This window comes from Ambystoma mexicanum, chromosome 8, assembly GCF_040938575.1.
Source record: "Ambystoma mexicanum isolate Mex_15411 chromosome 8, UKY_AmexF1_1, whole genome shotgun sequence".
NCBI lineage: Eukaryota > Metazoa > Chordata > Amphibia > Caudata > Ambystomatidae > Ambystoma > Ambystoma mexicanum.
The window spans coordinates 1,379,800,642-1,379,828,395 of NC_090929.1; the positions used below are offsets into that span (position 1 = coordinate 1,379,800,642).

The 27,754-nt window shown below is 46.8% G+C and overlaps 1 protein-coding gene across 1 annotated transcript in view; it reads left to right on the forward strand.

Annotated features, from left to right (window-relative positions):
• The window catches only part of DHX32 (DEAH-box helicase 32 (putative)), an 864,748-nt gene that overhangs the window by 734,877 nt on the left and 102,117 nt on the right, over positions 1-27,754 (forward strand). Inside the window, exon 10 of the mRNA XM_069611492.1 lies at positions 7,996-8,177. Coding sequence (XP_069467593.1) covers positions 7,996-8,177 — 182 coding nt within the window. The remainder of the gene's footprint in view (positions 1-7,995; positions 8,178-27,754) is intronic.

Here is a 27,754-nt window from a genome sequence, read left to right on the forward strand (position 1 = left end):
TCTGGTGGTAGCAGACCCACGTCAGGGGGCAGTGGCACGTTCCGATGGATGCACATGTTGTGCAGCATTGCACATGCCATGGTGATCTTGGACACCTTCTCGTGGCTGTAGATGAGGGCCCCACCTGACCGGCTGAGGCAACGAAATCGTGCCTTCAAAAGGCCGAAGGTCTGCTCTATCACCACCCGTGTACGGGTATGAGATCTATTGTAGTCCTCGTGGTGCCTGTTTTGTGGTTGCGGACCGGGGTCATGAGCCACGGCTTCAATGGGTAGCCAGCATCACCTGCATGAGAGTGGAATGAAGGTAAGTGTTCGTGCAATCATGGTGGGGAATTGGGCTAATCTGACATTGCAGCAGGTGTTCACTGGCCATGCACACATGTCCCAGGATACAGTCATCCCATTACATCGTACAATGGTGTTGACTGTCCCACCCTTATGCATCTCTCTACCCCACCCTTTACCACCCGGGTGGAGTATGCTGACAGCCTACTCACAGCCCCAATGGACTGCCATGGCCCATTCCGGTTACTCACCAAGCAGCCAGGTACGTCGTTCAGCATGTCGCTCCATGTAGCGTGGTAGTGTAGAGTTCCGCAGGACCAAGGAGTCATGAGTTGATCCGGGGTATCGGGCATTGCATTGTGTGATGGCTTTACTGGCATTACACACCATCTGGACGTTGATGGAGTGATATTGCTTGCGGTTGCGATACGGCACCTCCATGGCATGGGGAACCACCAATTCTACGTGGGTGCAGTCGATGGCACCTATGCAATTTGGCATGCCTGCAAGTGCATGGAAGGCAGCTTTGGTATCATATGTCTCCTGGGGAGTCCGGGGGAGGCATATGTAGTCCCTTCTGTGCTTGAGGAGGGCATCGAGCACTTGGTTGAGTATCCGGGAAAATATGGGCTGTGAAATGCCATGCATGTGCCCCACTGTATGCTGGTAGGTCCCTGTGGCAAGGAAGTGGAGCACAGACACTACCTTTAGTAGAGGGGGGATGGCAGTGCTGATTTCTTTTAGGCTCACTATGTCGTTATGTATCAGGGCCACTATGGTGGTTATCGTGTCCCGGTCAAGCCGGTACAGGGTGTGTATCTGCTCTGGTGTGAGGTTGAAGGGGGTGGGTCTGATGCGTGGAATTGGGGGCTGACGGCGTGGTAATGGTGGCTGCACCGGTAGGGCATGCTGGGCCTGTCTCTGCCTCCTTCTCCTCCTGTGTATCCTCTGTGCTGGGGGCTGTGGTTGCTGTTGTTGATGTTGTCGTCGTTGCTGCCTTGCAAGCAGGGCCTCCAGCTCCATGAATGCTGCGAGAATTGGTATCATCTTGGTGTGGGAGGGGGTGTGGTGTGTGGGTGTGCTCCTTTTGTGCTGTGCCTGACTCTATGGACTCCACCTGTGCTGATTGGGTGCACCTGTTCCTCTTTCTGGCACTGTTCAGGGTTGTTAACACCTTCTCTGCGATGCCGGTAATTACGCCATGGCGTTAAGGTACTTTGCGCCCTTGTGGAGGCCGTTTTTACCGTGTACGCTTTACTTGGGATCAGCACTGGTTTACGCCTTAGCGTTATTTCCGACTTGGTGTGTCGGGCGCGCGACACTGGTCCGCTATTTACGCCGTCGTACTTTACGGCGGCGGTAATTACGGTGTGAAGGGTCGGAATAGTCCACACCGGAAAAGGATGGCGGAATTACTTTACCGCCATCGTTTTTCCATTAGCGCCGGACTCGGAATGAGGCCCATTCTGTTTGTGGAGGGTCAACTAGTGGTTGGAGGAGACTTCAATATGGTGTTAGACCCAGTGAAACATCATAAGAGAATGGGAAAGGTTCTGCCAGCACAGGAAAGTGTGGTAGAGTCAACCCGTTTTAGACGTGCAAATGAGATGCTGGGCTTGGTGGACTCCCTTTCACCCCCTTCGAAAGGGACAGGCCATACACTTACTTTTCACCAGTGCACAATTCCTTTTCAGGCATAGACCTGGTTTTGGTAGACACAATCTTGAAGGTGAAGGTCTTAGAGTCCCAGGTCACCCCAATCACATGGTCCGATCATGATATGGTAAGGGTGGTGGTGGGGTCGGGAAAGACACTACCCCCTGTGGGGAGCTGGAGATGTAACGATTTCCTGTGGAAGAATAAGGAGGTGACACAGGAACCTTTGCTTTAATGACACCGGGGAAGTGGGGTTCAGTCTCTTTGGGAGGGCTTTTAGGTGACAATACAGGAAGTATTGATAAGGATAGGGTTCTAGAAGAAAAAAGAGAGGGGAGAGAAGGAAAGTAATCTCTTCCAGAAGATGGCACAACTATTACCACAGGGGGTGGGGTCCAAGGCAGGTATATGTCCTCCACAGAGGTGAGTAAACTCTGGCAGCACAAAACGCAATTAAATGCCATTATGGTTCAAGGCACTGAAAAAAAAAACCTGTTTCGGAAGCAAAAATACCACAAAAAAGGGGATAACAAGGACAAGATCTTGGCGTGGAGACTGAGGGAGGAAAGGAAGCGGAGAACGATTGGGGGTATAGAGGCTGAGGAGGGGGTTCTCGTGTATGACCAAAAGGGCATTGAGAGTGAATTAGCTTAATACTATAGCAGTCTCTATACATCGGAATGGAAGGGAGAAGAGGTACAGATAGACAGTTTCTTAGAGGGACCTCCCCTTCCGGGACTTCCCCATGCAACAGTGGAAACTCTCGAGTGCCCTATAACAGTAGAGGACGTACTGCAGGCTATAAAGAATATGAAGTCTGGGACAGCTCCAGGAGAGGGACGGGTTCCTAATGAAGTTTTATAACCTCTTCAGGTCTTTGCTGGACCTCTACTTAGTGAGAGTTTTTAACGCATGTTTGGTGGGTGAGGACTTTCCCGCCACGATGTTGTTGGCAATAATAGTAGCAATTCCAAAGGAAGGGAAAGACCCCACTAAATGTTCCTCATACAGACCGATCTCCCTCCTAAACAATGATGTGAAGATCTTGGCGAAGATCCTGGGAATGAGCCTGGAGGCAGGACTGCCAATGTTGGCGCATGGCGATCAAGTAGGCTTTGTCAGGGGGAGGCAGTGATCAGACAACATACAAAAAACTATGGATCTGATCCACTGGGCCCAAACAGGGAACCTAGATGCCTGTTTGGTGTCACTAGACTCAGAGAAAGCATTTGACAGGGTGGAATGGCCCTTTATGATGAAGGTGCTGATGAAAATGGGGTTTGGTATGAACTTCTTGAGGTGGGTAGCGGAACTCTACAATGGACCCAGGGCTAGAGCTTGCATAAATGTGGGGCTCTCAGCGGTGATCAGGTTGACATGGGGTATGAGGCAGGGGTGTACTCTCTCTCCACTACTATATGCCCTAATGATGGAACCATTGGCGATTGGAATTCGATAAAACAGACAAATTAGGGGAATACCTGGTGGAGAGATTGAATGTAAGCTATCGCTCTTGGCAGACGATATATTGGGATACCTCACTGAAGTACAACATACACTCCCGGCATCAATGGAGCAAATCTCGGTGTATGGCCATCTTTCAGGCCTTAAAATTAATGTAGACAAATCATGTATCATGTCCATGCATAAGCTAAGCCCTCTACTTGACTCAAGGAGAAGATATCTTGGCATGAGCGTTGAACAAAAAAAGCATAAAATATCAAGGAATACGAGTGACCGGGGACCTGGAAGAGATGGTGAAAATTAACTATGATCCCTTTTTTGAGCAGCTGAAAATAGATCTTAAAAGGTGGGACCCCATAATCTTTTCTGGGTATGGATGAATGACCTCCATAAAGATGAATGTTCTCCCACATCTATTGTATCTATTCGCAGATATGTTATGTTATGTTATGTTACTTTGCATTTATATAGCGCCTTATGTACCATTGGTATAGTCTCAAGGCGCTGGTAGGTTGAACGCCCTCGGGAACCGAAGTTCAAGTCAGTAGAGAGAGTATAAAGGCGTCAAAGATGCGTGTGCGCACCGTATATGTGTGCTGCAGGTGTAGCATTCATGTGGAGGCAGCTTCTTAGCATTAGGTGTGGTGGTTGAGGGTTGAGGAGTATGTGTTCGTTCTGGCCGGATTATCCAGATCGATTGAGGCTGCGTTAGGCCTGAGGAGAACGCCGGCTGGAGGGTGTAACCAGCAGTGTTTAGTTAGAGTGATGTGTAGTATGAGGAAGATGTTGGTATGAGAACAGCTATACCGAATGGTGTCATAGTATCGCTGTGTTCTAGTTGAGTGATGGTGTAAAAGAAGAGAGTAAGCGTGGTGATGTGATATGATGCGTATGAGATCGGATTATATCTACATACTTCCTAATTCGTCGCTCATGCGTTCGTTCGATCATGCATTCAACTGCACAAAGGAATCACCGGCTCTACTAGCTGGTACTTCGTCTGGTCTGCGCACACATACTTCTGATCTATACACAGGTGCCTGCTCTACATACACACACACACGTCTGCTCTACACACACACGCGTGCATGTCTGTTCCACGTCAGCTCTATACACAAACACATATACGCGCGTCCGCTCTACACACACACACGTCTGTTCTACACATACACGTCCGCTCTATACACACTCACACGTCCGCTGTATACGCACAGATGTCCGCTCTATACATACACATGTTTGCTCTACACATACAGATATGTCTGCTCTACACACGCACACCCGTCCGCGCTACTTACACATACACATCCGTTCTACATATACATACGTCCGCACTACACACTCCTGTTCACTTTACACACACTCCGGTTCGCTTTACACACACCCATGTCCGCTCTACACCTACATTTATACATCTGCTCTATATACACACATACGTCTGCTCCACACATGCACACGTCTGTACTACACATACATACGTCTGCTCCAGACACATACATACACACACGTCCGATCTACAGACACACATCCATGTGCGCTCTACGCCTGCATGTCCGCTCTACACGCACACGTCCGTTCTATACACACGCACACATCCATTCTAAACACACACACGTCCGTTCTGTACACACGTAAGTTCACTCTACACATGTACACACGTTCGTTCTACACGTGCATACACGTCCGCTCTATACAGGAGGTGACACAGGGAGATTTTTCACAGAACTGATGGGAGAACTTTGTAGATTTATTTGGCGAAACAAGACACTGAGGGTGAAAATAGTGACATTAACGCACCCGATCGACATGGTCGATTATATTACAAGGCGGCCCAAATGCAGATGATGCTTGAGCACATGAGAGACGGCATAAGGACTTACTGGACCTATTTAGAGGACTTGATGGCCCACTCATTGAAGATGACGCACTATCTCTGGTCCCGCTCAAATCCACCCCTGTGCTACTGAGGACTCACCCCACCATGGGGGTGTTCTGGCCTGTCTGGCACAATGGCGGGGTTAACCGGAAGTTCTCATCATGGCCCTCCCCATTGTCTTCTGTGTGGGGCCTCCCATTTGGTTTTGCGGTCAGGGGCTGCCTTTCTCACAGAGTTGGTCTGACTTGGGCCTTGAGAGGGCTGGTCAATTATTTAAAGTTTTTTTTTTTAGATCTGGAATCCGTGCAGGAGTTACTGGGGAGGGAATCGGTCTCATTGTTTGAATAAATCTGTGTCAAGGGCACACTGACCGACCCAAAATGGGGAGGATTGGTGGCAAGAGAGTTTACCACTGTTGAAAAGGTTATTGACTCATAATCCATGAGGAAGGGTATTTTCTCTAAACTATACACGGCTATGAACAGGGCATGCCTAAGAGGGAGGCAAACATTTCGGAAGTACTGTGTGGACTTGGTGGGAGAGGATATCTCGTAGGAGGAGTGGGTGAGAATTTATAAAGTAACCTCCCATGGTAATTTGTTCACCTCCACGATGGAACATAACTTTAAAATGTTGATGGGTTGGCATAGGGATCCCTTGGGGTTATCCAGGATGTTTGCAGGAGCCTCTCCTCTTTGCCCTAGGGGATTCGGCCAACTGGGATCTCTGGCTCACGTGTGGTGGTGGTGCCCCAAGGTACATGTGTTTTGGGTAGAAGTGCTGAGAAGGATGAAGGAAGCCACGGGGGTTCCGTTAGGCATTAACCCGCTGCAAGCGGTTTTGGAGGTCCCAGCTAAAGATAGAGAGGAATATAGGCTCCCCAGAATGTGGGAAGCAATGCTTAGAGCGGGGCTGCTGGCCACAGCCCATGGTTGAAAAATGTAACCCTTCCTTCAAAGGAGCTCTGGGAGCAGAAAGTGCATAACATGATGGTAATAGAGAAATTAACGGCGGTTGTGAATGACTGGTGGTTGGGTTTATTTAATGAGGATTGGAGTGTGCTGCTACATAGGTGGGAGCTGGGAGAGGGGGACCTATTGAGTCCTGCAGACACGTGAGTTGGTGGTGGAGTTAGGACGAGCTTCAGAGGGAGCTGGAATATTAAAGCAGGAGTGAGACAACAATGGAGCTCCCGAGCCATAGGAGAAAGGGTACCCGCAGCAGTTACCCATTTTATAGAGACAGGTTTGGATTGGGAGCAGGGGGCGAGGTTTTATTGACAAACAGGACGAAAGGATAAAGGGAGAAAGGGTAGAAGTGTATAACTGGTGGTGAAAAAGTGATGGAGGATGTCATTTTTTCAAGTTTATAATGGGGGTATGAGAGGGAGTGGAGGGCCAAGATTGAATGGCAACATGTTGTACTATGCTAAAGGTAATGTTAAATGTCTTGCTCCTTTACACATGTTAATATAAATTAAGTTTAAAATAAATAAATAAATGAATAAATAAAATAAGGTGGCCCACAAAATCAGAAAGGATTTAAGTCGCATTTGCCAGGCCATTAGGCCTAGGCACCCTGGAAGCTTTACAGCTATTAATCATTATAATAATATCTTCAACTTTAAACAGCAACCTCCATCTACTATTATCCATCTTTACCAATGTAGTTTCAGGGTCCGATATCTTTCCATACAAATAGGAGAAATGTTCCACCCAAACTGCCTGCAGAGCTTCCTGTAAGCCCGTCTTTTTAATCAACAACCAGAAAGCACCTGAATCCTTATTTTCTATACTCTTTAACATAATTTCCGAATCTTAATGAAGAATTACAAATCTATGTGCTTTCAGCTAGTTTTTAAGCATGACACTTGCGCATCTGGGTAACATGGGTGAGGACTTGGATGAGAAAGATGATGAGGGGTTTATGTCCCAATTACTTACAATGGAGTCCTATGACTCCATAACAATCGGAAGCAGTGGCGCCCGCTAGAAAATCCATGCGGAAATGTAACTTACACTCTGCCCTTCCTCTCCGCCATCCAAATCAATGCAAATATGGAGTTCTGTAAATTACAAGCGTAAAAGCCTTACACATGGCTTTTTCAGATTTCATTTACGGCACTCTAGGAGTAAAATTAGATCCTATCTGTCTTCGAGAGGAGGGGTTGGGGATGCAGGGGAAAAGACCCAAGGACATTAAACACAGCAGGATTTTCGATAGTACATCTGAACAACAGGAAGGAGGACATTTGGCGAACCCTTGCCCTAAAGTGCGTTCCATGCTCCTGCAGCACAACCTTGGAAAGAGCTCCCCCTGTCTATTTCACTAATATCACAATGGCCAGAGATGGCACACTAATGGGCTGATTCCCCAGAATTGGCCATCGCATTGTAAGAGGTCCCCACATGCTAGGGAGATCGATTCTAGAGCACACAATGACCACTGTACACACCACTAAATGACTATCATATAAAGTAATTTGGCAGTATATTTTAGAATATTTAAAATGCAGAGTGTTGGCGTGCTTGTGTATCTGTTTTTAGCAGGTTCTTATCTTTAAGTGTGTCTCCTGCACCATGGTTTAATTATTGGTCATTATAATACATCTGTAATGGAAAATTTCCCATCTAACAAAGTGTTCTTTGCAAATGTTTATTAGGTTTGTTAAGATGTCATTCCCTTGCAATTATTTATTTTATTTTTGTTTAGATTGCCCGAGATGTGGACGGTTTGGGGCACTACATAATGCTAACGAATAGGCAAGTGGCGCAGCTGCATCCTCTCTCGGGTTACTGCGGCAGCAGGAATCCTCCAGAGTGGATCCTTTTTCACAACTTCACGATATCCGAGACAAGCTGCATCGAAACTGTGACGGAGATATCACCTGACATGTAAGCATGGGGCAAATTGATTTATCCACACACATACTCATACTGTGATTGGTGCTGCCACTATAGCAAGGCACTTCTAGTCAGATGCCCTGTGCCCAACTTGAAGAGGGGCAACACAGGTGCCATTTTGAACGTAAAATCATCAAATCTGATCCCATTTCATTGGCGGCAGGGATGACAATTGGCACTTCGCCTATGATTTGTAGAGTGCTCAGTTGCTTCTTGGAGTGGCATCTGTGGTCAATAAGTACCCTAAAAACAATAATAAGATAATAATTAGGCAGTAGAAATCCTTTCACCGCTAATGACTGCAATCACATCATTTCAATTAAAATCAGATGCTCTATATCAATTGCGCCTGTGATCTCATAGTTGTAAAATCTAAAAATGTCAAAGGGGCGGTATATCAGAGATGTGGTGTCAACATAGAAAGTTCTAGAACATTGTGCACCTTAAACTCATTATTGGACTGTAGGTAATCCCAACACTGAGTGAAAATATTTTGTTACAGGGGGTCATATTATGTTGGTAAATTTGTTCCTACTGAGAACCTAAGAAAAACACAACAAACGCTGTACACGTATAGATTTATAATAACATATGAACACAAAAAACAGAAGATTACGTTTGATTCAAAAAAGTTGAGAAAATACAGTTTAATAGCTAAGACGCAGACCTTTGTTTGAACCCGTAGACCTGGATTCTTAACTCAACTTTGGCACCACCTAATTTCATGCGCTGGCATACATGATATTGAAAGCATGCAGACCATGCGCGTCAGAACAGGTGACACCGGCCTTGTTGAACTGGGAAGACCAGCCATACAAATGAGCATGCAGATGTTCTCACAGATTCGAGACCAATGCTCTTCCGCAATGTCCTCACCAATCCTTTGGTTCCAATCCAGTCTCACAGCATCATTTATCTTGTAGTTGGACACAATTTGTTTATAAACATAGCTGACCAAGCCACACCCACTCACCCCAGGTATCCAGCCAAGCAAATCCAAATTGACTCCCTTCTCTATATTCACGTCACCTACTGCTCTCCGGATCTTCCGATAGTCCGCCATACAAAAGGTAGGGATATCAAACTTCAACTTGACTTCTCTGGCAGTCAACCAGGTCATACCATTGAAAAGGTCCCCAATCCACTGAACCCCAGCAAGGAACCATTCTTGTGTTCTTTGAGTTTGGTTGAAAGATCGCGGCAGATTAAGATTCTACATAGAACTTATTGGACACCGGAGCGTTTGATGGAAAGAGGAATGAGTGATAACTCTGACTGTTGGGCATGTGTTCAGGAGAGGGGCACCTTTGAACATATGTTGTGGGAATGTCCAAGAGTGAGGGGTATATGGTTCGAATTTGATCAGATTTGTGAGAGAGTTCTCGAAGAGAGAATCCACTTGGATTTCAAGACTATTGTGCTGGGCAGCACTGATGTGCTGGAAGACTTGAGTACCTCCCAGAGAAAGTGGATCTTTCGGGGAGCAATGGTGGGAAAGAAATTGATATTGAGAAACTGGAAAACATCTACTCCTGTTACAATTGAAATGTGGATTGCTGAGATGCATATTTTGGCTGATATCGAAAGGGTTCTGTACCTGAGGGAGAAAAAGAGTGCATTGTTCAATAAGATATGGGGTAAATTTCTTTTATTGTATTAGGCCTGATTTTAGATCTGATTTGACTCTGGGGGTTTGTATATAGTTAAGTGTGTAGGTTAGAGTATATGTGTTTTTGTTGTAATCATTTAATATGTTTTTGCTCATCTTATTGTAATTTTGAAAATTAAAATAAAAATTTAAAAAAAAAAAAAAAATAAAAAAATAAAAAAAAATGAGCATGCAGATGAACTCCATGGAGGGAAAGTGAGGAATTCAGTGCTACAGTGTATCCCTACAAAGCACTCAGTTGGGTGGTCAGGGAAAGCACAAGCAAACAAACCGTGCACTGGAATGTAGTAGGTTGGCACACCTGACACTTCATCTCCTGCCAAGAAGAAAAGGAGAATGAGGAATCACAGGAAATCCTACAATTCAAAGAGGGTGTTGGAATTAGTAAAGAAAGACATATGGTAAGAGAAATCTCCTTAAACAGTGGCTGAGGGGGTTTATGATGTCTTCTGAAATACCCCCGCGAGGGAGCTTAGCAAGGCACCCCTAGGTGATAAATGAACGTTTGGGGGAGTTCGCCTCCATTAACAATTTTAAAATAATTTTAAAATAATAGGTAGAAATAGTGCATTTAATTTCACAATGTTTTAGAAAACAAAGGGCCAAAGAACATACAGTTCACAATTGGTTGTCTAGGGTAACATGAAAATATCCAATAGACGTCAGATTACCAACAGTACATTATGCATGTGCCCACAATCGTTTTTATAGTGCACCCACAATATATGCAAGTATTGCCACGGTTAATCAGTCTGGTTGTCAAACATTCAAAACTGCAAATTATTACGCAGCTCCCCGCCCCTGCCAACCACGTGGCCGTATAGCACTCCCCACCCCCACACACACGCACATGCACAGTCAGTTACATAATCAATTATGCAGTCACACACAGATTCACTCATACGCTGCACACACACATTATAACATATGCAACGTTTTTGTGCTTTTAAAGTTACAAGTACATGAAGAAAAGGAGCTCTCTCTGGTCCAGCTGCGGCAGCATGCAGTATGGATTCTCCACCAAGCACCGGCAGGATGTGAGCTCTGCGCCTGCCCATGCGCTGACTAGTCCTGTGTGCATTAACTAGCAGCACCCTGCAGCGTTCCAGCAGGAGGCAGATGGCATACTAAGACTAGAAGAGGGCCCCAAGTGGGGTGGCTGCCCCTTCACCACTCAACTCCCTTAAAGACTCTGAGGAAAAGTTTCTGGATTATGAGGCATTAGTAGATGGAATGGAGAAAGTGGCCAAGAGTTTTGGATTTAAGGGGTAGGTTCCTTCAAAGACATAAGAGGATACTAATATAAGGCAGTTCAAGCATAGCTTAATGAGAGTTGTTCCTGTCATTTCAGATATTAAGTGAATAATCCTAAGAGAATGGACTCAGCCAGGGAACATAACAATACCATGCTTCATGTTGAAGATCTAAACTATAAGGAATGGAGGAGATGATGCTGGAAAATATTGAAATCCACTGCTTAATCTTACGATTCAGTCATCACTGGGTAAGGATGAGGTGGGCATTGAAGATCACAGTGATAAAAAAGATAGACTCTGACCGAAGAAAGGTTTACACAGGGGCACACCTTAAGCTTAGGTCAAACACACATGTGCATCATGTATGGCACAAGCAGTCCTTAAAGGTTTTCAGACCAGGAATAAAGCCATAGGCAAAGCAACAGATTGTGAGTATTCTATCTGCCACGTGGAAGAGAGTAGAGTTTCTTCAAATCTTGCATTCAATGGCACCAAGTCTATGGAAAGGACAATGGGTACATCAGTATCTGAAAAAAGCCACATCGTTGTGAGGGACTGGCACATGGATGAGTCACAAAAAGCACCAGTGATGAAGATACCATTTGAAGGTGCCAAGCTGTTTGGTGATACACTAGATTAAAAGAAAAGGTACATAAGTATTCATGAACAATAAACACATCAACGAATTAAGTAAAGAGGCCAAACCGAGGTATAAACCCAAATTGGCAGACTACAAGAAGCAGTATAAGTCAGGAAGGCCTTCTAAATCCAGATTCTAACATAGAAAAAAGAAAAGGACAGGCACCAGCCAAATTCCTGTCACCCCAACAGCAGAAGAAGTCCTGACTAGCAGATCCCAGTTGAAGATCGCTTCTTACATTTCACAGATGGTGGGCTGTGTTAATTGCTTTTCTGTAAGTCTAACATAGATGTGAGAAGGATTCTAGTCCCCTGAGGATGTCTCCAATTACCCTTCCTGTCCCAGTATCTACTAGGGAATGGTTGGAGCATTCCTGGACTCGTTAGTTGGGAGAGTTGTCCTATTTCTTAATTGTGGGTCCTGGTATTTCTAAGGTCTGCCGAAAATAACACTACGTGCTGAGTACATTTTCGTGAAGAAATATCAGTTTGCTTGAGATGTCCTTTCGAATTTTAGGCTCAGCTCCTTCTGGATTGGATTTGGTCACCATCAGCATCCCAGAGGTTTACAGGTTCAAGCGAGGTCACTGGTAATAGAGGTGGGTGTGGTTGTCATAGAAATAGGCAACATTTCTAGAACAGCTCAAAGGAGAGTCATTGAGGTACTGACTTTTAATTGAATATGTTAGAGAGAACAGGTAGGGCAGGACCTGCTACTCTATGTGACCTGGGTGTGCTTTGTTGCACTCTTGGGCCCAGCGCCCCTCACAATCCCTGTCCTTGAGTAGTGGTGCAGCAGTGATGTCAGCTTTACTGCGAAGTTCGGTCTCTCCCTGTCTGACTTCACATGGGGCAGACTTCTTCCGGGTAACTCCCACAGGGACAAGGAGACTGTGGTTATTGTTGCTAGTGGGAAGGGTGATATGTAGGGTTTGGCTACTGACATCCAATCCAGCCCTGATCACAATGCAGGGGAGGGATCTTCAATAACACGCGGGAAGAATGAGTGGTGGGAGGTTTAAAGTAGACCAGGAGGTTGCAAGAGTTGGAGAAGGACCTTCTTCCTTGAAAGCATACAAGCATCCTTGGAGAAACCTTTCAGCCTGGAGAGTTAGAATGGACTTTCAGCCTCCTTCCTGTGGGATTCGTGCCATTGTGCAATTTCTACAAGATAGGTCCACTGGAAGATTGGTGGTCTCTATTCTCTGGTCTGGGTGGGATTTCGAAAAACCCCTGTTTCCCCACAAGATAGGACAGAGCCCAAGGGAAGATGCTGGTGAGAAGGCTCCTTCGAAGTTTCTTATTATATCCCTCTATTGCAGAGTGAGGCATTCCTGCCTCGGATCTGTCACTGCTTCTTTGGCTAATTAAATCCCTTTCCTTTGAACCATTAATAGCTGTTCATTTGAATCTGTGGACTCGCAAGATATTGTTTTAATGGCAATTTTGTTTGTCCTTGTGCGCGCTTATAAATGCCTCAAATTCAGATTGCATTGGCCTCCAGGCCAGGGGACATTGGGCTGTGTTGTAAAAATCTTTGTTCTTCACAGTATTACCAGACGCTCTGAGGTGTGACCCTAGTTTTCTGTCAAGTTTGTATCAAGCGCAAGAAATAGTGCTTCCACCTTTTCTCAGATTCCTTCCTCGCCAGAGGGAAGAGTATCGCACATCTTGGATGTTCTGAAGGCTGTGTTTACTTACATAGAAAGAATAGCACCTTTTGGACAATCAAATAACCCTGATGTGGGGCAGCAGGTCAAGAAAAAACTCATCAGGAATAATCATGAATCAGTAGATTGCATCAGATATTGCCTGACTCTACAAAGTAACGGGGGATCCGCTTCCAGATACGCAATATGGGCATTCAATGAGAGGAATGACCATCTTATGTGCACATGCACAGGGAATTACTCTGGCAGAAAGTTTCGTGAATCAACATGATCTTGTGCTCTAGCACCTTGAAGCATTTGTTGGGTTAGATGGAATTACCAATAAAAAATACTTCGGAACCAATAACTGGACAGACTCAAAGGAGATGGTAAAATACTGTTTTAGTCTCAACAAGTAAAGCAGGGTGGATAAACACTGATCAATTCGACTCATGCAGGATCACACTGTCTTGTCATTTATGTGTAGCTTTTATAATGCTAGATGCGTCATCTATGACGTTATCCTATGTGGCAAACTTCAAAAACCTTTCAAGGGTGGGATTGGATTAGGGGATCATGTATACTTATAGAAAGTGTGCATGTTAGTTCCTCATTGGTGGTTGCTGTTCTGTGAGACACACCCTGAGCTACTTCTAATCACATGGTATAGGGTACTCGTTATAGCAGATAATGTGGCAGCAGAATAATATTTTGCAACATTTTATGTAAAAGTGCATGGCAGGCTATTCTAATTGGTTGGCAACCCAAATCCAACCTTGGACATTCGGCTTGTTAGCCGCACATACATAGAAACGAAACCTAGGTGGTTGGAGATATGTTATTTTTCCCCTTGTTTCCCAAGTATGCCACCCTTTCTCAACAGTAGGCCTCATGCTAGTGTCTTCTGTTTGAAGGTTGACTTTGCCAGTCTGCGCTGTCTCTGGACATTCGAGGGAGTGTAGGTACACAGCTATCTTAGCTTCAGGCCTAATAAATAGCACTTGTTTGCGAGCTCTTCGTCATGTGTTGCAAGACCATGAAATTGTCCATATTGACAGTGCTTTTAACCTCAGTTGATTCAGATTTTGCTAAGTGCAGTTCTCTTTTTAGCCTTTAGAGACAAGCTCACTCCATCCCGTATTGACTCTATCCCCTTTTTTTCAAAATTAAACTTTATTGCCATTTTGTCAATAACAACACATGTCATCAATAGTGCATTCAAATATAACCCCTACCATTAAGCAGTGGAGAAACTTTGCTGAAAATGTTGGGGGGGACATGACCTCTGAAGAAAAGGTGCCCCATTCAAATGAATGGGGACAAAATAGTGTGCCATGAAAGTTGGGGGGACAAACACCCCCGTCACCCCCTAAAATTACGCCCATGCCATTAAGCCCCCCAACTCTTCCATGCAGCAAAGTGTAGTTGTCTCCTCCAAGTTCAAACAAAGGATGCCATCACATTTCCAACCAGGTGTCACCAGGACAAGCTTGACCGTGAGTCGGAGAGCTCTCCCTTAAGTTAATTTTATTACGCGTGTCCACTGGTAGAGTGTAGGATGCATTAGCTGCCCCTGCAGTGCCGGGTCTCCTACTCCCAACAGCTCCCTCTCATTCCTTTGTCCACCTCATCGTCCGTATTTTTCTAAAAAAGGGAGCCACAAGCCCTCAATGTCAGACTTAGCTTCATCTAAGAGATGGTTGAGATATTCCATGTCGTAAATAGATTGGATCTTTGAGACCCATTCTTTTTCGGTCGGCATTCGCACATTTTTCCACAATTGGGTCAAGCAGCATCTAGCGGTGACCATCATAATCTGGAACATGTGCCCCTGTTCCGATTCTGACTCTTCCTCCACTACTATCCCAAACAGGAGAAGCCATGGCGAGACGTCCCTCTAAATCCCATCCACCCCCTTTATCCAGAATAAGACCTCTCTCCAATATGTCTGGACCTTCGAACAGCCCCACCACATGTGGATGTAATCTCCCTTTTCCCGGTGGCATTTCCAACAGTGTGGGTCGTATCCCTCCCTCATTCGGACAATCATTGCAGGGTGGTAGTGCCTTCTATGTAGCAGCTTTAGGGCCTGGTGCCTATAATGGAGTGAAGTCATAGATTGGTTAGCCCTCCTACACATTTGTGCCCATAGAGTGTCCTCAATGTCCCTACCCAGATTCTGTTCCCATTTGATTCGCTATGGGAGGGGGTTCCTAAGGTTTGCCAAGAGGATCCTCTTACACTTTCCAGCTATGAGCCCCCTGGATCCCCTCTGTGTGATCACAAATCTCTGGAAGCTCGTCAACTCCCTCCTTAGATTCACCCCCCCCCCCACTGGCCCACCATCATGACTCCTTTCGGTTGTAAAAAGCGGAAAGGTGACAAATTGTGAAGTCCCAGAGCCTCCTCCAGCCTGTTCAGGGAGATGAAAGTTTGCCCCTCACACATCTGCCCTGCTTAAACCAGCCTTGTACCAGGACTGGAATGCCAACAGCTCTTCTATCCCATCCCTCGGGGGGCCCAAATACAACTCAAGGGTGAAGGCCACGTTGTGAGCCATCTATTGTCCCCGTTCTCCCACCATATGGACCATAGAACCACCAAAATCAGATGATGGAGCACTCTCTTCGGGATGCAGGCTCTGGGGACCCATAGCCATTTCTCTAGCATGACCGGGCCAGTATTTTGTTGTCCATCGCCACCCATTACTTGTTTGGGAGTGGGTCAAAGTGGTCCACTAGGACACAGTGTTGGGCAGCCTTGTGATAAATTGCCAGGTCAGGAAATCCCACTCCCCCTTCCTCCTTTAGTAGGATTAGTGTCCTATAGGCTACCCTATGTCTGGCCCCCGCCCAAAGAAATCTCAGCATGGCCACCTTCACCTCGGCAAAGAATGATGTTGGAATCCCTATGGACAACATCTGAAATAGGAACAGGAATATTGTTGCGCTTCCGCCCAGCCATCCATCATCTTAGATACCTGTCTCAAAAACCCCAATTGGTCCACATTAGGTGTGTACCGGTTGGCAAGTGTAATCTGTGTCCCCTCGAGAGTCCCTTTTACACCAAGGAATCACCCCCCAAACCAATCTTAACTTGTATCCCCGTTAATAGAAAGGATTTACCCAGCAGTATCCCTAACCCTTCTTTCTGGGAGTCCCTATGAGAGGCCCAGAAGCTCCTACCAAACTCCTTGCTCTTTATTGCTGACTCCACACCATGCCTATAGTGGGTCTCTTGTAGAAAAAGAATTGTCAATTTCTGCTTACGAAACATGTTACTGGTTAGGGACGTCTTGATAGTTCAATCCTTTCACGTTCAAAGTACTCATTGTAACTTCAGCCATATCCTCTTTTTGCCTTTTGTTGGATCCCCCTTGCGTTCCTTTGTCGTACCCGTCCCTTGTTGCACTTGAGCTTTGCTAATTGAGGGTTCTTTACTTGCCTCACCCACCCCTGCTATCCGTTCCCTCACCCAACCACCCCTTCCCACCACTCCCTGTCCTAGTTTTGAGGCGTTTGACCTCGCGCCCTAGCCACATTGGGCGAGTTTGTGGAACCATCAGGGATGCATCCCCTGCCTTGAGCACAATACCGGGCAGCCCCTCTGGCCGTTCTATCTCCCAACGGCCCTGAGGGTGTGCCTACCCATCCTTTCTTCAACTATTAAAACTAATTTATCCAACACCTGCGTCACGCCTTAGAACAACTGTATGCCTCTTTTGTGCACCCCTAGCCCCCTACTCCATTTCGGTAACCAAAACAACTAACCACTCAAACAGTTACCATGCCCACTCTCTTAACCAACCCCACTAGCTCCAGTGGAGTCCCCATGAGAGTACCAGGATAGAATCCTGGTAATAAGGAATTTCAGAGATATGAAGATGTTTTTCGCTATCCCCCTGAAGTGCTGTCGTTACGATGTGGGGGGGGGTGTTCAACTTTTGGAACTTCTGAGTCCCCTTCGCTCTTCGCTTTCCCCATACTGCATCTGGGCCCCGGTGGCCCCGCTTGGTATCCAGTCCGTGTCCATTGATTTCTGAGGTGGAGTCCTCCCGGCAACCCACCACGTCATCCATGACGTGCTGTTTCTCTTCCTCCACCAACAAGTGATGCCGTTCCCTTTCCCATTCAAACACCAGTGCAAATGGGGTAGCCCCATCAGTACATCATCCCCTTCTATTGGCGCCATCAGGTGAGGGCCTTGCATTTTTTGCGTCTCAGCAGTGTGTGGGCTGAGACATCTTGAAAAACAGACACCTTTGATTACCCATATTCCACTTCCATCATACGTTTTGCTCTTTCAAGGATTTTCATCTTGTCTCCATAGTAATGTAGACATGCCAGGACTGAACGTTGGCCATGTGCTCCCCATACAGCTCCGTGCACTATGTCTATGGTGTCAGTGTCTCCTTCCCTTTAACATAGGACCATCCCTATCACTTCCTGTATCTTATGTTCCAGGCCCGCCGGTGTTTCGCCTTCCGTCTTTTGCAGTCCAAAGACCGGAGGTAGTTCCGCCTCTCGCGGTTCTCAATATCATCCACTTTGAGGCGCAGTTCCTCTTCACACTTCTCCATCTCCAAGAAGTGTGCCTCCAGTTGCATCTCTAAAAGTCTCATTGAGGTTTGATTGGCCTCCACTCCGTTCATTCTGTCCTCAAGGGTACCCACTTTGGCCGAGAGGTCCGCGAGTCTCGCCCCCATATCTGTCCTCATCCCTCTGATCTCCTCCAGAATGCTCTGAATGTCACTCTTGATGGATTCAAGTGCCGGTGGGGTGGAGGTGGATCTCTCTTCTCCCTTTTCCTCTGCCATGTCCTCAGCCCCTTGGTAGTGAAACCGCACTGGGACATCGCTCCAGCTCATAGGCTCCCCATTATTCTCCGCTGGGGCCCACAGAGGGAGGGCAATCAGGAGTCTAGTAGCCCCACTCACTTTGCCTCATGCCTGCCCTTAGCGTTATCAGATTTCCTGGTGTGTACCAGCCCCTTCTGTCCCCTCCATCACCCCCGGGCAACGTATCCAACGAGGCTTGTGGGTTCCAGTGCTCCCTGGTCTCAGATAGATGCCAATGTCTTTCAGGGGATGGGGGGGCCCTCCTTGCCTCATGTTTGTCTCTGGGTTGAGCCTACCCGATGGACCTGGTAGATATCAGATCACCATTCAGTTGTAATAGATGGGCGCCCCTCGGAATCTGGCCAGTTCATCCTCCCTTGCCAGGTAGAGGGCCACTCTCTGTCTGCCTTGGCTCTTCTGAGGGTGGTGGTTCATGGGGGAAGGTTGGTATGGGGCTCAGCCACTTACTGTGCATGCCATGCTGTAACGCTCACCTGATTCTCGCAGAGGCGCCGGTCTTGACTGGGCGACTACCGTATCTTCAAAGGTGATGTGTAGCACCCGGTTGGCTCTTTGGGCTGGACCTCTGTGCACTGTATGCCTGACGTGTAGAGTAAGATGTCTTAGGTAAGTGAATGCCGAGCTCTCCATCTGCCTCGGGGCAGGGTGCTGTAACCAGTTTCTTCACTGGATAGGTAGCGCAGGCCTCTTGACTTCAGAGGACTGCTGTCCGTCGTTTACTGCACGAACGGTAAGTTTCGAGTCATTCAAATGTCTTTAAAGTCTTTAGTAATGATGTCTCTTGTTTTGCAGGGTTCCGGTGATGGCGGATGACGGGCTGAAGTGAGTTGAAGATGGAGCCCGAGTGATGAATAGAAGCGCCTGGAAGCACGTAAGTAAGCGCTTGTTGCCTGCTTCACTATGCGCTCTAACTGTCTTTTTATTTTGCAGGTACGAGTTCGGAGCGGCTGCAGGGTGCCGGAATACCCACTGGATTAGATGTGGAAAGGAGTAATGGCACGTGAGTATTAAAGTTCCCCAATGTCTTTAAACGCACCTTGTTTTGTCTTTCAGATGCGGGATGCAGCGCCGAAGGCCTCCGGAGCGTGCAAAGAGTTGGTAAACTTTTGTCTTTCAGATGCCGGAATGCAGTGTGAAGACCTCCGGAGCGCACGAAGAGTAGGTAAGCCTTTGCCTTTCAGATGCCGGAATGCTAACCTGTTCTTTCTTGTCTTTATAGGTGTTGCTGAAGACTGGATTCAGGATGGTAAGCCTTTGCCTTTTAGATGCCGGAATGCTAACCTGTTCTTTCTTGTCTTTATAGGTGTTGCTGAAGACTGGATTCAGGATTGTAAGCCTTTTTCCTTAGGCCCAGGACCGGATGCAGAAGACACGATGAGCGTTCTGCTGCAGAGGTTGCAGAATAACGCAAAGCAAGATTCATCCACCGGGTGTGGTTTAAATAGCCTCCTGTAGTGCTTAGGTGTCTCCTTCCACAGCCACGCCTAAGTAAGAAAAGAGTTCCTGGTAAGAAAAGAGTTCCTGCCTTCCAGAAGAGTTCCAGTGTTCTGAATCTAGGGAGTGGCTCCAGCCCCACCCAACAGGAAAAGTAGTTCCAAACAGAAGAGGATCAGAGGCTCAACTGGCAGGCAAGTAAGCAGCATGGTCTGCTGAAGGTAAGTCCACCCAAGCATTATGAGCCCGGCGTTTCCAGCGCTGGGACTGGGCATATTTATGAGCCTGGTGCCAATGGCGCCAGGACTGGGTCCAAAAGGTCCCAATTGGGACTGGTTGGCACTCGGAACCTGGGTTATGGATCTGCTTCCAAGGGAGTTGGGAAAACCCTGACCTTTTGGAAGCAGAGATCATGACACATGCCCTATCTTCACCCCACTGTCCAGCCCCACTGGTCGTGGCGCAGACTGCGCCACCCCCTGCTGGATCAGGACTCCGGAGCGACGTTGGGGAGAATTCCTGCTCTGTGGGGGCCCAAGTCCAGCCATGTGTTGCGCTTCTCCTCTGTGTCCTGGCACCGCCTCCAGGATGTGCTCCGCTTGCTGCTGGATGGTGGCGCATTTTTCTCCCACATAGCCTCAGTTCGGGGCTTCACTGTACCGTTGGGGGCATCAGTCCCAGGGGAGTCCAAGCCAATGTGCAGGTTACGTGTCCCCCGCTGCCTGCTTTACAGCTCCTAGGGGGTACCCTTCCTAGATGTGTAGGCTACATGTGTGACCATCCCTTGGTCATATGTGCTGGTTCCCCGCCGGTGGAGGGGTTGCTTAGATCACTGCTAATCCCTCCTTGGTCTGCTGCAGCAGTCAGCGAGGGTCGGCGCTGCGCTCTCTGTGAGGTCGAGACTGTGGGGTGGGAGCCCAGCATGGATGGGGACAAAGGCACCCATCATTATTTTTATCTCCTCCGGCGGCCTTCACAGGGCGGCTTCCCCTCACCTGGGTCTAGTGTTGCGACCGTCACCCTCAACTCTAGGAGGTATGGGCTGCAGTTCCTTAATAGTTTTTCAGTGCCCCGAGGGCACCAGAGTTTCGTATCCCTGAGGGGCTGGTCGGGCAGGGTGTCAGGTGTTGGAACGCACAATATCTCCTCCTCTTCTCCAAGGCTGGTGACAGAGCTGAAGGCTCATGTAGCCTTCTTGCCCATGCCCCCTGTTGGCCTCGACTCTATGCCTTTTAATCATCCAATATTTGCTATCAGTAAATGTTCTTGTTCCTCCTAACCTTTGGAAAATATGTCCTTGAGAGCCGAGGTGAGAGCCAGTCTGCTGCAGTCCTGCAGCCTATCCACATCATTTTGGCAGGAAGTTCATTATTTGATCCAAGAACACCGCGGAGCGGTGAGCGGAGCTGAGAGCCGAGGTGCGAGCCAGTCTGCTGCAGTCCTGCAGCCTATCCACATCATTTTGGCAGGAAGTTCGTTATTTGATCCAAGAACACTGCGGAGCGGTGAGCGGAGCTGAGAGCTGAGGTGAGAGCCAGTCTGCTGCAGTCCGGTGCAGACGCGAAGTAAGAGCGTGATGGAGCCAGAAGTACGACGTCAATTAGCTCTAACAGGAAACGCCAGGAGTTCTAGCTTGAAGCCTGAACTGACAGATGAACATGGCATGGCCCGGCCGAAGTTAAAGCCGAAATTGAAAGCACCACTTAATAAAGAGGGTGCCGACCCTATGTTGGTGGCTGAAGATCTCCAGGAATTTGTGGACACCCGAACCGAAAAGCCAAGAGCCCCCAGAGAGAAAACGATAGTAAAGACCCAAACAAGATCGACATTAACTGGCTTACCGGCCTTATGGGCTTCGGCGTCGGTGAGTGTGTTCCTGGAAGGTCGCTGCCCAACTCCGACTCGGTGAATGGAGGGCGAATACACAGAGTGGCGGAGGCGGAGGAGGAGGCGGGGACTGGCCGGCGCAAGGTTTCTACGGACGCGACCGTTCCAAAGGAGCCCATCATCACGGACGTCCGTGTTCCTGTCTCGCCTTGCAGCGCCGCAGCGGGGGCTCCACGTGCCGTCCTGGAGACGAGTGGTAGCGACGCTAGGGCTGTCGGAGGACGGCCGGCGTCGGGACCTTCGCGGGGCCTTGGCTGAGGGGTAAGCGGGGGGAGCCGGAACGCCGAGGAAGTTGGCCGGAAATATCAGAGGGTTGAGGATAGTCCCCTCAACGCGACGCCTCAGCCAGATCCTTTGTTTGTGGACACTGAGCAACCGAGGGCAGGATCTGAAGAAATGAAAGAAAACACACCATCTTTGCCTTTGGGAACCGTAAATAACACAGACCTCATCCAGAAAACCTTGAACATTAAGGCGATGATACATTCCTCATATAAAAGTGAAGTCCCAGATCCGAAAAGCAAGACCAACAGGTTAAAAACTACACTCGCTGATAAAAACCTGGTAAAGGACAACATGGTGTCCGTCGAGATTAGCTCTAGTGACTCAGAAAGAGAGCTCGATGATGTCTTCACAGAGGGTCCAATAGTAGGGGAAGTGAACATAGTGAGCGACCAGGAGGACTCAAACAAGGAAACAGAGGGTGAGCTATTAAAGCTGGTACCAAATCAACAAAGAAAGAAAAAAGTCAAAACGAAGAAGGGACAAAATCCCCAGAAGGCAAATTCAATTCAACCACCCAAAAGGTGCATAAAAGAGCCGAAGCAAAGGAGCAGAAAGGAAGTAAAGGTGATGAAAAGAAAAAGACCCACGGCCATCCAGTTACCTTCGCCTTTACTATCCTGTCCCTTAAAATGTTTTTTTACCCAACAATACAAACGGAAATTAACAGTGGACCCCGAGGTGTCAGATGCAGAGATGCTCGAAGTTGCACAAGAAATTCTGCCAGGGTTGAAATTAAGGAAAACGGACGAAACCCCAACCCTAAAGGCATACTAGCAGAGAAAGAGTCTGATGATCCAGGAATTGCAAGAAAAACTGATGCGAGTGAAAATAGAACCCAGACTAAGGATAGGTGCGACGACCAGCCCCCGAGCCGACAAACAGAACACTCCTGTACCCTGATCCTTTCAGCACCAGATGATGACAGTGCGGCGCCCAACAGCAAGGTGCAAAAAATTCCAGAAACCAAAAACGATGGTGGGACAGAGGCTTGTAGAGACCAGCTTACTCCAAGTCAGCCGTTGGAGGAAATTCAAAGGTCGTCCGAAGCAAGAGACGACAAAGAACAGCGACTTGCAAGGACGAAGCCTCATTTGATCACGGGGATGCAAACTATGCCTCTACCATCCGTAAGAAAAGGGGAATTCCAAACCACACCCCGAAGAGTTTCGGTAGGCTGACCACAAATGGAACAGGACCTAAGCTCCTCAATGGATTGCCAGGCCTCATTAATCTTGGATAACCCTAAAAGAGCTGAGAAAATTCAATCCTCCCCAAAAAATCACCGGCTAAGTGACATAGCAACTGCCATCCATAAAGACACCTCTAACAAGAAGCCAGACATGATAGCTATCATGTCAGCAATGTCTATTGTTTTAGCACCCTTCTGTAAATTGTATGAAGCAATAAAAGAAGAGATCCAGGACAATACAGCAATCCTCTCAAATATGATCGCAAAAATGTCCCATGTAGAAAGTTATATAACGGCTGTAGAAGATCAGAAAAGTATTCAGCAAAAAAGCTGGGAAAGCAAAATCGAGGCCCTTGAAAGAAAAATCGAATGTATGGAGCAACAAACTAGAAACACTTTACCACCACATGCCGCGAAAGTGGTTAAGCCCCTTGAAGTGCAATCACAAAAGCGGACTAGTGTGACCAAAGCCCTGGAGGGCACTGTGGAGAAGAGTCAGGCAAATTCGCCTCAAAATAATAAAAAAGATTCAGCAGTGACTGCACCTCGCAAACTATCATTGGACACCACAATAACAACAGGGCTCCCGGTGTTAACTCTAAAGAAATCAAAGGGGGAGATGGATGAGATCCAAATTCTTGACGACCACATTGCCCCAAAGAGTATCGCCCAATGATCTCCAAGAACGGTGGAAGATTTCCTGACAGACTCGCCACTTATGAATTTATCACAACAATTGTAAACAAACCAACCAGACAACAGTGAATATGACCCAATGTCCGCTACCACCACCAAAACAATCACGCAAGTAAAAAACAACAGAGGAGAAACAAGGCTCTTAAGCGAGGATAGTGACAAATGGGAAACCGTGAAACGAAGGGTGAATCCCTCAAAAAAATGGATGTCGGCGGGACAAACAGGGGACCTCAGAAAGAAAACAAACCATCATTCCCAAGAGCGAGCCCAAGAGGCAGAAGTAGCCCGGGTGTCCAGTCCCCCTCAAGTGGAAAGAGGAAAATGGAAATGAATAGAAATGGCCGGACCCACCTCTTTAAGCTCGAGCAAAAGGACCTAAAAAAAGAACATATAATTCTAAACCGGCCGACCGTCCTTCAGATTATGAAAAGATCTAAAGCGCTTAGGTGTGTAAAGACGGAGGATCTCGAGTTGGTTGCACCATACCACAAGGACAAAATAGCCAAAGCGTATATACACGTAAAAGCAGCGGGTATTACCCACATGGATAAATCAGCTTTTGAGGAATTGGCATCGATGGGATTTTGCCTGACCAAAATAAAAAAGCCACACCGAGAGGAGCAAGACTCAAAAACAACAACATCTAGAAACCACGAATCACATTACCACTCAAAAACAGAAGAATTGTATTCGCATAACCGATGGAACAGGCCGAGGGATGAAGAAGCGGCTCGAGAAGGGATCCAGCACTGCCGAAGAGATGGAATACGCGACCGGGTTGAGGCCAGGAACCACGCAAGCAAAAAATTACGTCTAAGACATGACTTGGATTACAACTATCGTCCCCATGAAATTAGATCGAAAAGATCAAGAGGAAAAGATGATGACAAGCCTAAATTAGGGAACATTTCCATCTCAAAAGCTTCCGACTTGAAGACTTCAGCAAAGATAGCGGACGTCAGACTTCTGAGAGGCCCGTGGGACTGGTTCACCTCCACCTGGTCGAAGAAAAGTACTAAATAGCAGCGAACAGGGCTGGGCCTGGAGAATGTTGGAACGGCATCGATTACCGAGGAACGGCCCGACAAGGACCATTATATCGTAGGATCCTGGAACACCAGAGGTCATAATCATTTAACAACGCTGGGAGACATGAACCTAGGTGCTTTTGACATATTATGTCTTCAAGAGACGTGGCTGTTGGAGAAACCCACGTTGGATGGATTCTGTTTGGAAATCTCAGCAGCAACCAGGGGAACCTTAGGAAGACCATCTTCGGGACTGTTAACAGCCATTAAAAATGGCCTGGGACTCGAAGCTCTGAAGAAATGGAAGGAATCATACGAAATGTTGGTGATCCCGACTACATGGCCACCAATCCAGAAGAGCAAGGGTGCTCGACAGAACTGTTTGGCAATTATAAATTGCTATTGGAACCCTCAACGAACGACCTCCAAAGCTTTTTGTTCAACAATGAGTGCAACCATTGATCAGCTCTATGAAGAGTTTGATGAAATTGAGATCATGGTATACAGAGACTTTAATGCCAATTGAAATATAGAAAACCAGGGATCGTGGATGGGTTCTAATCTGGAACGCGGAAGAGCATGGATGAAAGTAGCCAGTTCAAGAAATCTGCAAAATATAGCTTCCCTATTCCCTAACCAACTGAATATCCCAACCTGGGAACGGGGGGCCTCAAAAGCGACCTTAGACTATATTTTCATCTCATCCGCCCTTGCAGCAAACATAGTGAGTTTCAAAGTGTTAAAAACAGATAACAGCGACCACAACTTACTCACATGTACGTGGCAAGGATGGAGTAAAAGAAAAGCAGTCTACATGGCTACCGTTGAAACAAATGCCCAACAAACTCGGTTACGCCTAACTGAAGCAAACCTCCTGAAAATTAAATCATCTTGGGAGGAAAAAACAACTGCTAATCTCCTAAGTAAGGCTAACGAGAGACCAAACTACCTCCCGCTTCTTTTGCCCTACCAGAAACCAACAGGAGGCAGACAGACTGTTCAAACGCACCCCATCCATGCATATAACAAAGAGCTGGTAGAACAAAGGAAACTAGGGCGACAACTAAAAAGAAGGGCAAAGAAATCCAATATGGAAGAAGACTGGTCGGCATGGCAATAAGAAGTGAATAGATATGCTGGTTGGCGGAAGCGAACAAGAGCATGGCAATACCAACTGGATGCGGAAGAAATGATGAGAAGATTGGTAACCAACAAATCTAGTAACTTTTGGTCACTAATTAAAAACAGCAATCTCGCATCAAACTTAGCTCCAACAAACACAGTCTCAGAAGCGAAATGGATCGAGTACTTTTCGAGAGAGTTTGAAGAACCTAAGAAATCTGTAGGGGCATCTGAAAGAATCACCAACCCGGTTTGGGTGACAATATCGAACCCTGAAGATGTTGAAGTAAAAATCAGAAATCTGAAAACATCTAGAGCCCCGGGACCTGACGGCTTAACTAACATAATTCTTAAGCAATTCCCGAAAGAATGGTCAGAATTGATTGGAATGATCTTTGAGGAATGCGAAAGAACTCATCTAATCCCAGAAACTTGGCAGAAAGCTGTCATTGTCCCGATTTACAAGAAGGGCAGTCGGGAAGACCCTGTAAATTACAGGCCAATCGCATTGTTGGACATTATAGGTAAGATTTTTTCCTCTCTCATTCTGGACCACCTGAGAACATGGGAAAAAGTGGCCAAGTGCAAAGACATCCTACAAACTGGCTTTCAAAAAAATGGCACCACAGCAATTAACATCCTGATAATTAACATCTTTAAGGCAAAAGTAAAAGAAGGGGCACCGAAGATCTATCTGGCTTTTGTAGATTTGTCAAAAGCGTTTGACAAAATAGACAGGAATTTGTTATGGAAAAAACTCGAATCCTGGGAGTGTCCCCAACCTGTGCTTGACCCTCTCAGAGCGCTTCACTCACACACAACCGTAAGAGTGAAGCTAAATCAACAGGGAAATCTATCGGACGAGATCCAGGTGAAAAGGGGAGTTAAACAGGGTTGCCCTCTTGCGCCCACTCTCTTTATCGCATTCCTGGGAGACTTGCAGTACTCGGAAGAAAAGATCAGGACTTTTCCACCAAAAATAGGAAAATCCATCATCCCTCGTCTCTTATATGCGGACGATGTAATCCTGATCGACCAAACCAAAGTGGGGCTTCAGCGTATGTTAACAAATCTGGCAAAATACATCGAAGAAAATCACCTGGAGATAAACAAAAAAAAAAAAAATTATGACATTTGAAAAAAACCCGAACAAATCCGCAAACATGGAGTCGTGGCACTTAGACGACATCAAAATTGAAAAAGTCAAAAACATCAGATACTTGGGGTTTGAATTAGACATCTCATCAACGGAGCAGGCAATGCAAGCAGTACTCTGGGAAAAAGCGAAAAGATTGACAGCGCAAATGAGAACCCTGGATAGGAAGTTCGGCAAATTTTCGATAAGCACAGCTATTAACTTCTACAAAATGAAACTTGTGCCGACGCTGGCTTTTGGAATGGAGGCCTCACTCTGTATTCCCCAGACCATATGGGTCAAAATAGAAGGTTTGGTCTGGAAAGCCGTCCTGGGGCTCCCAAAATCGACCTCAATGGTGGCTATCCGAAGGGAACTAGGACTAGTCTCGCTAGCCTCGATTATTGACTTCAGCGCAATGAGACTATTCAGAAAAATTATTTTGGCTGATTCCCTTCCCATCTATTCATTAATCAAAGAAGAATTGGAAAACGGTAACTGCATTGCATTTAAAAAATGGGCCAAAATCAGAAAAGAAAGGTTGTCAGATATACTGTGCACAGAAACAGATTTAAAAGAAAACCCTGATAAAATCAAACGTAAACTCGAAGAAATGGACTGGTTTAAAACAATACAGACAGCAGCAGATAACAAACTTTTATGCCACCTTCCTCCCACGTTTAACAAACCAAAGGTCCCAGTGAATTATGTCAGCAAATTT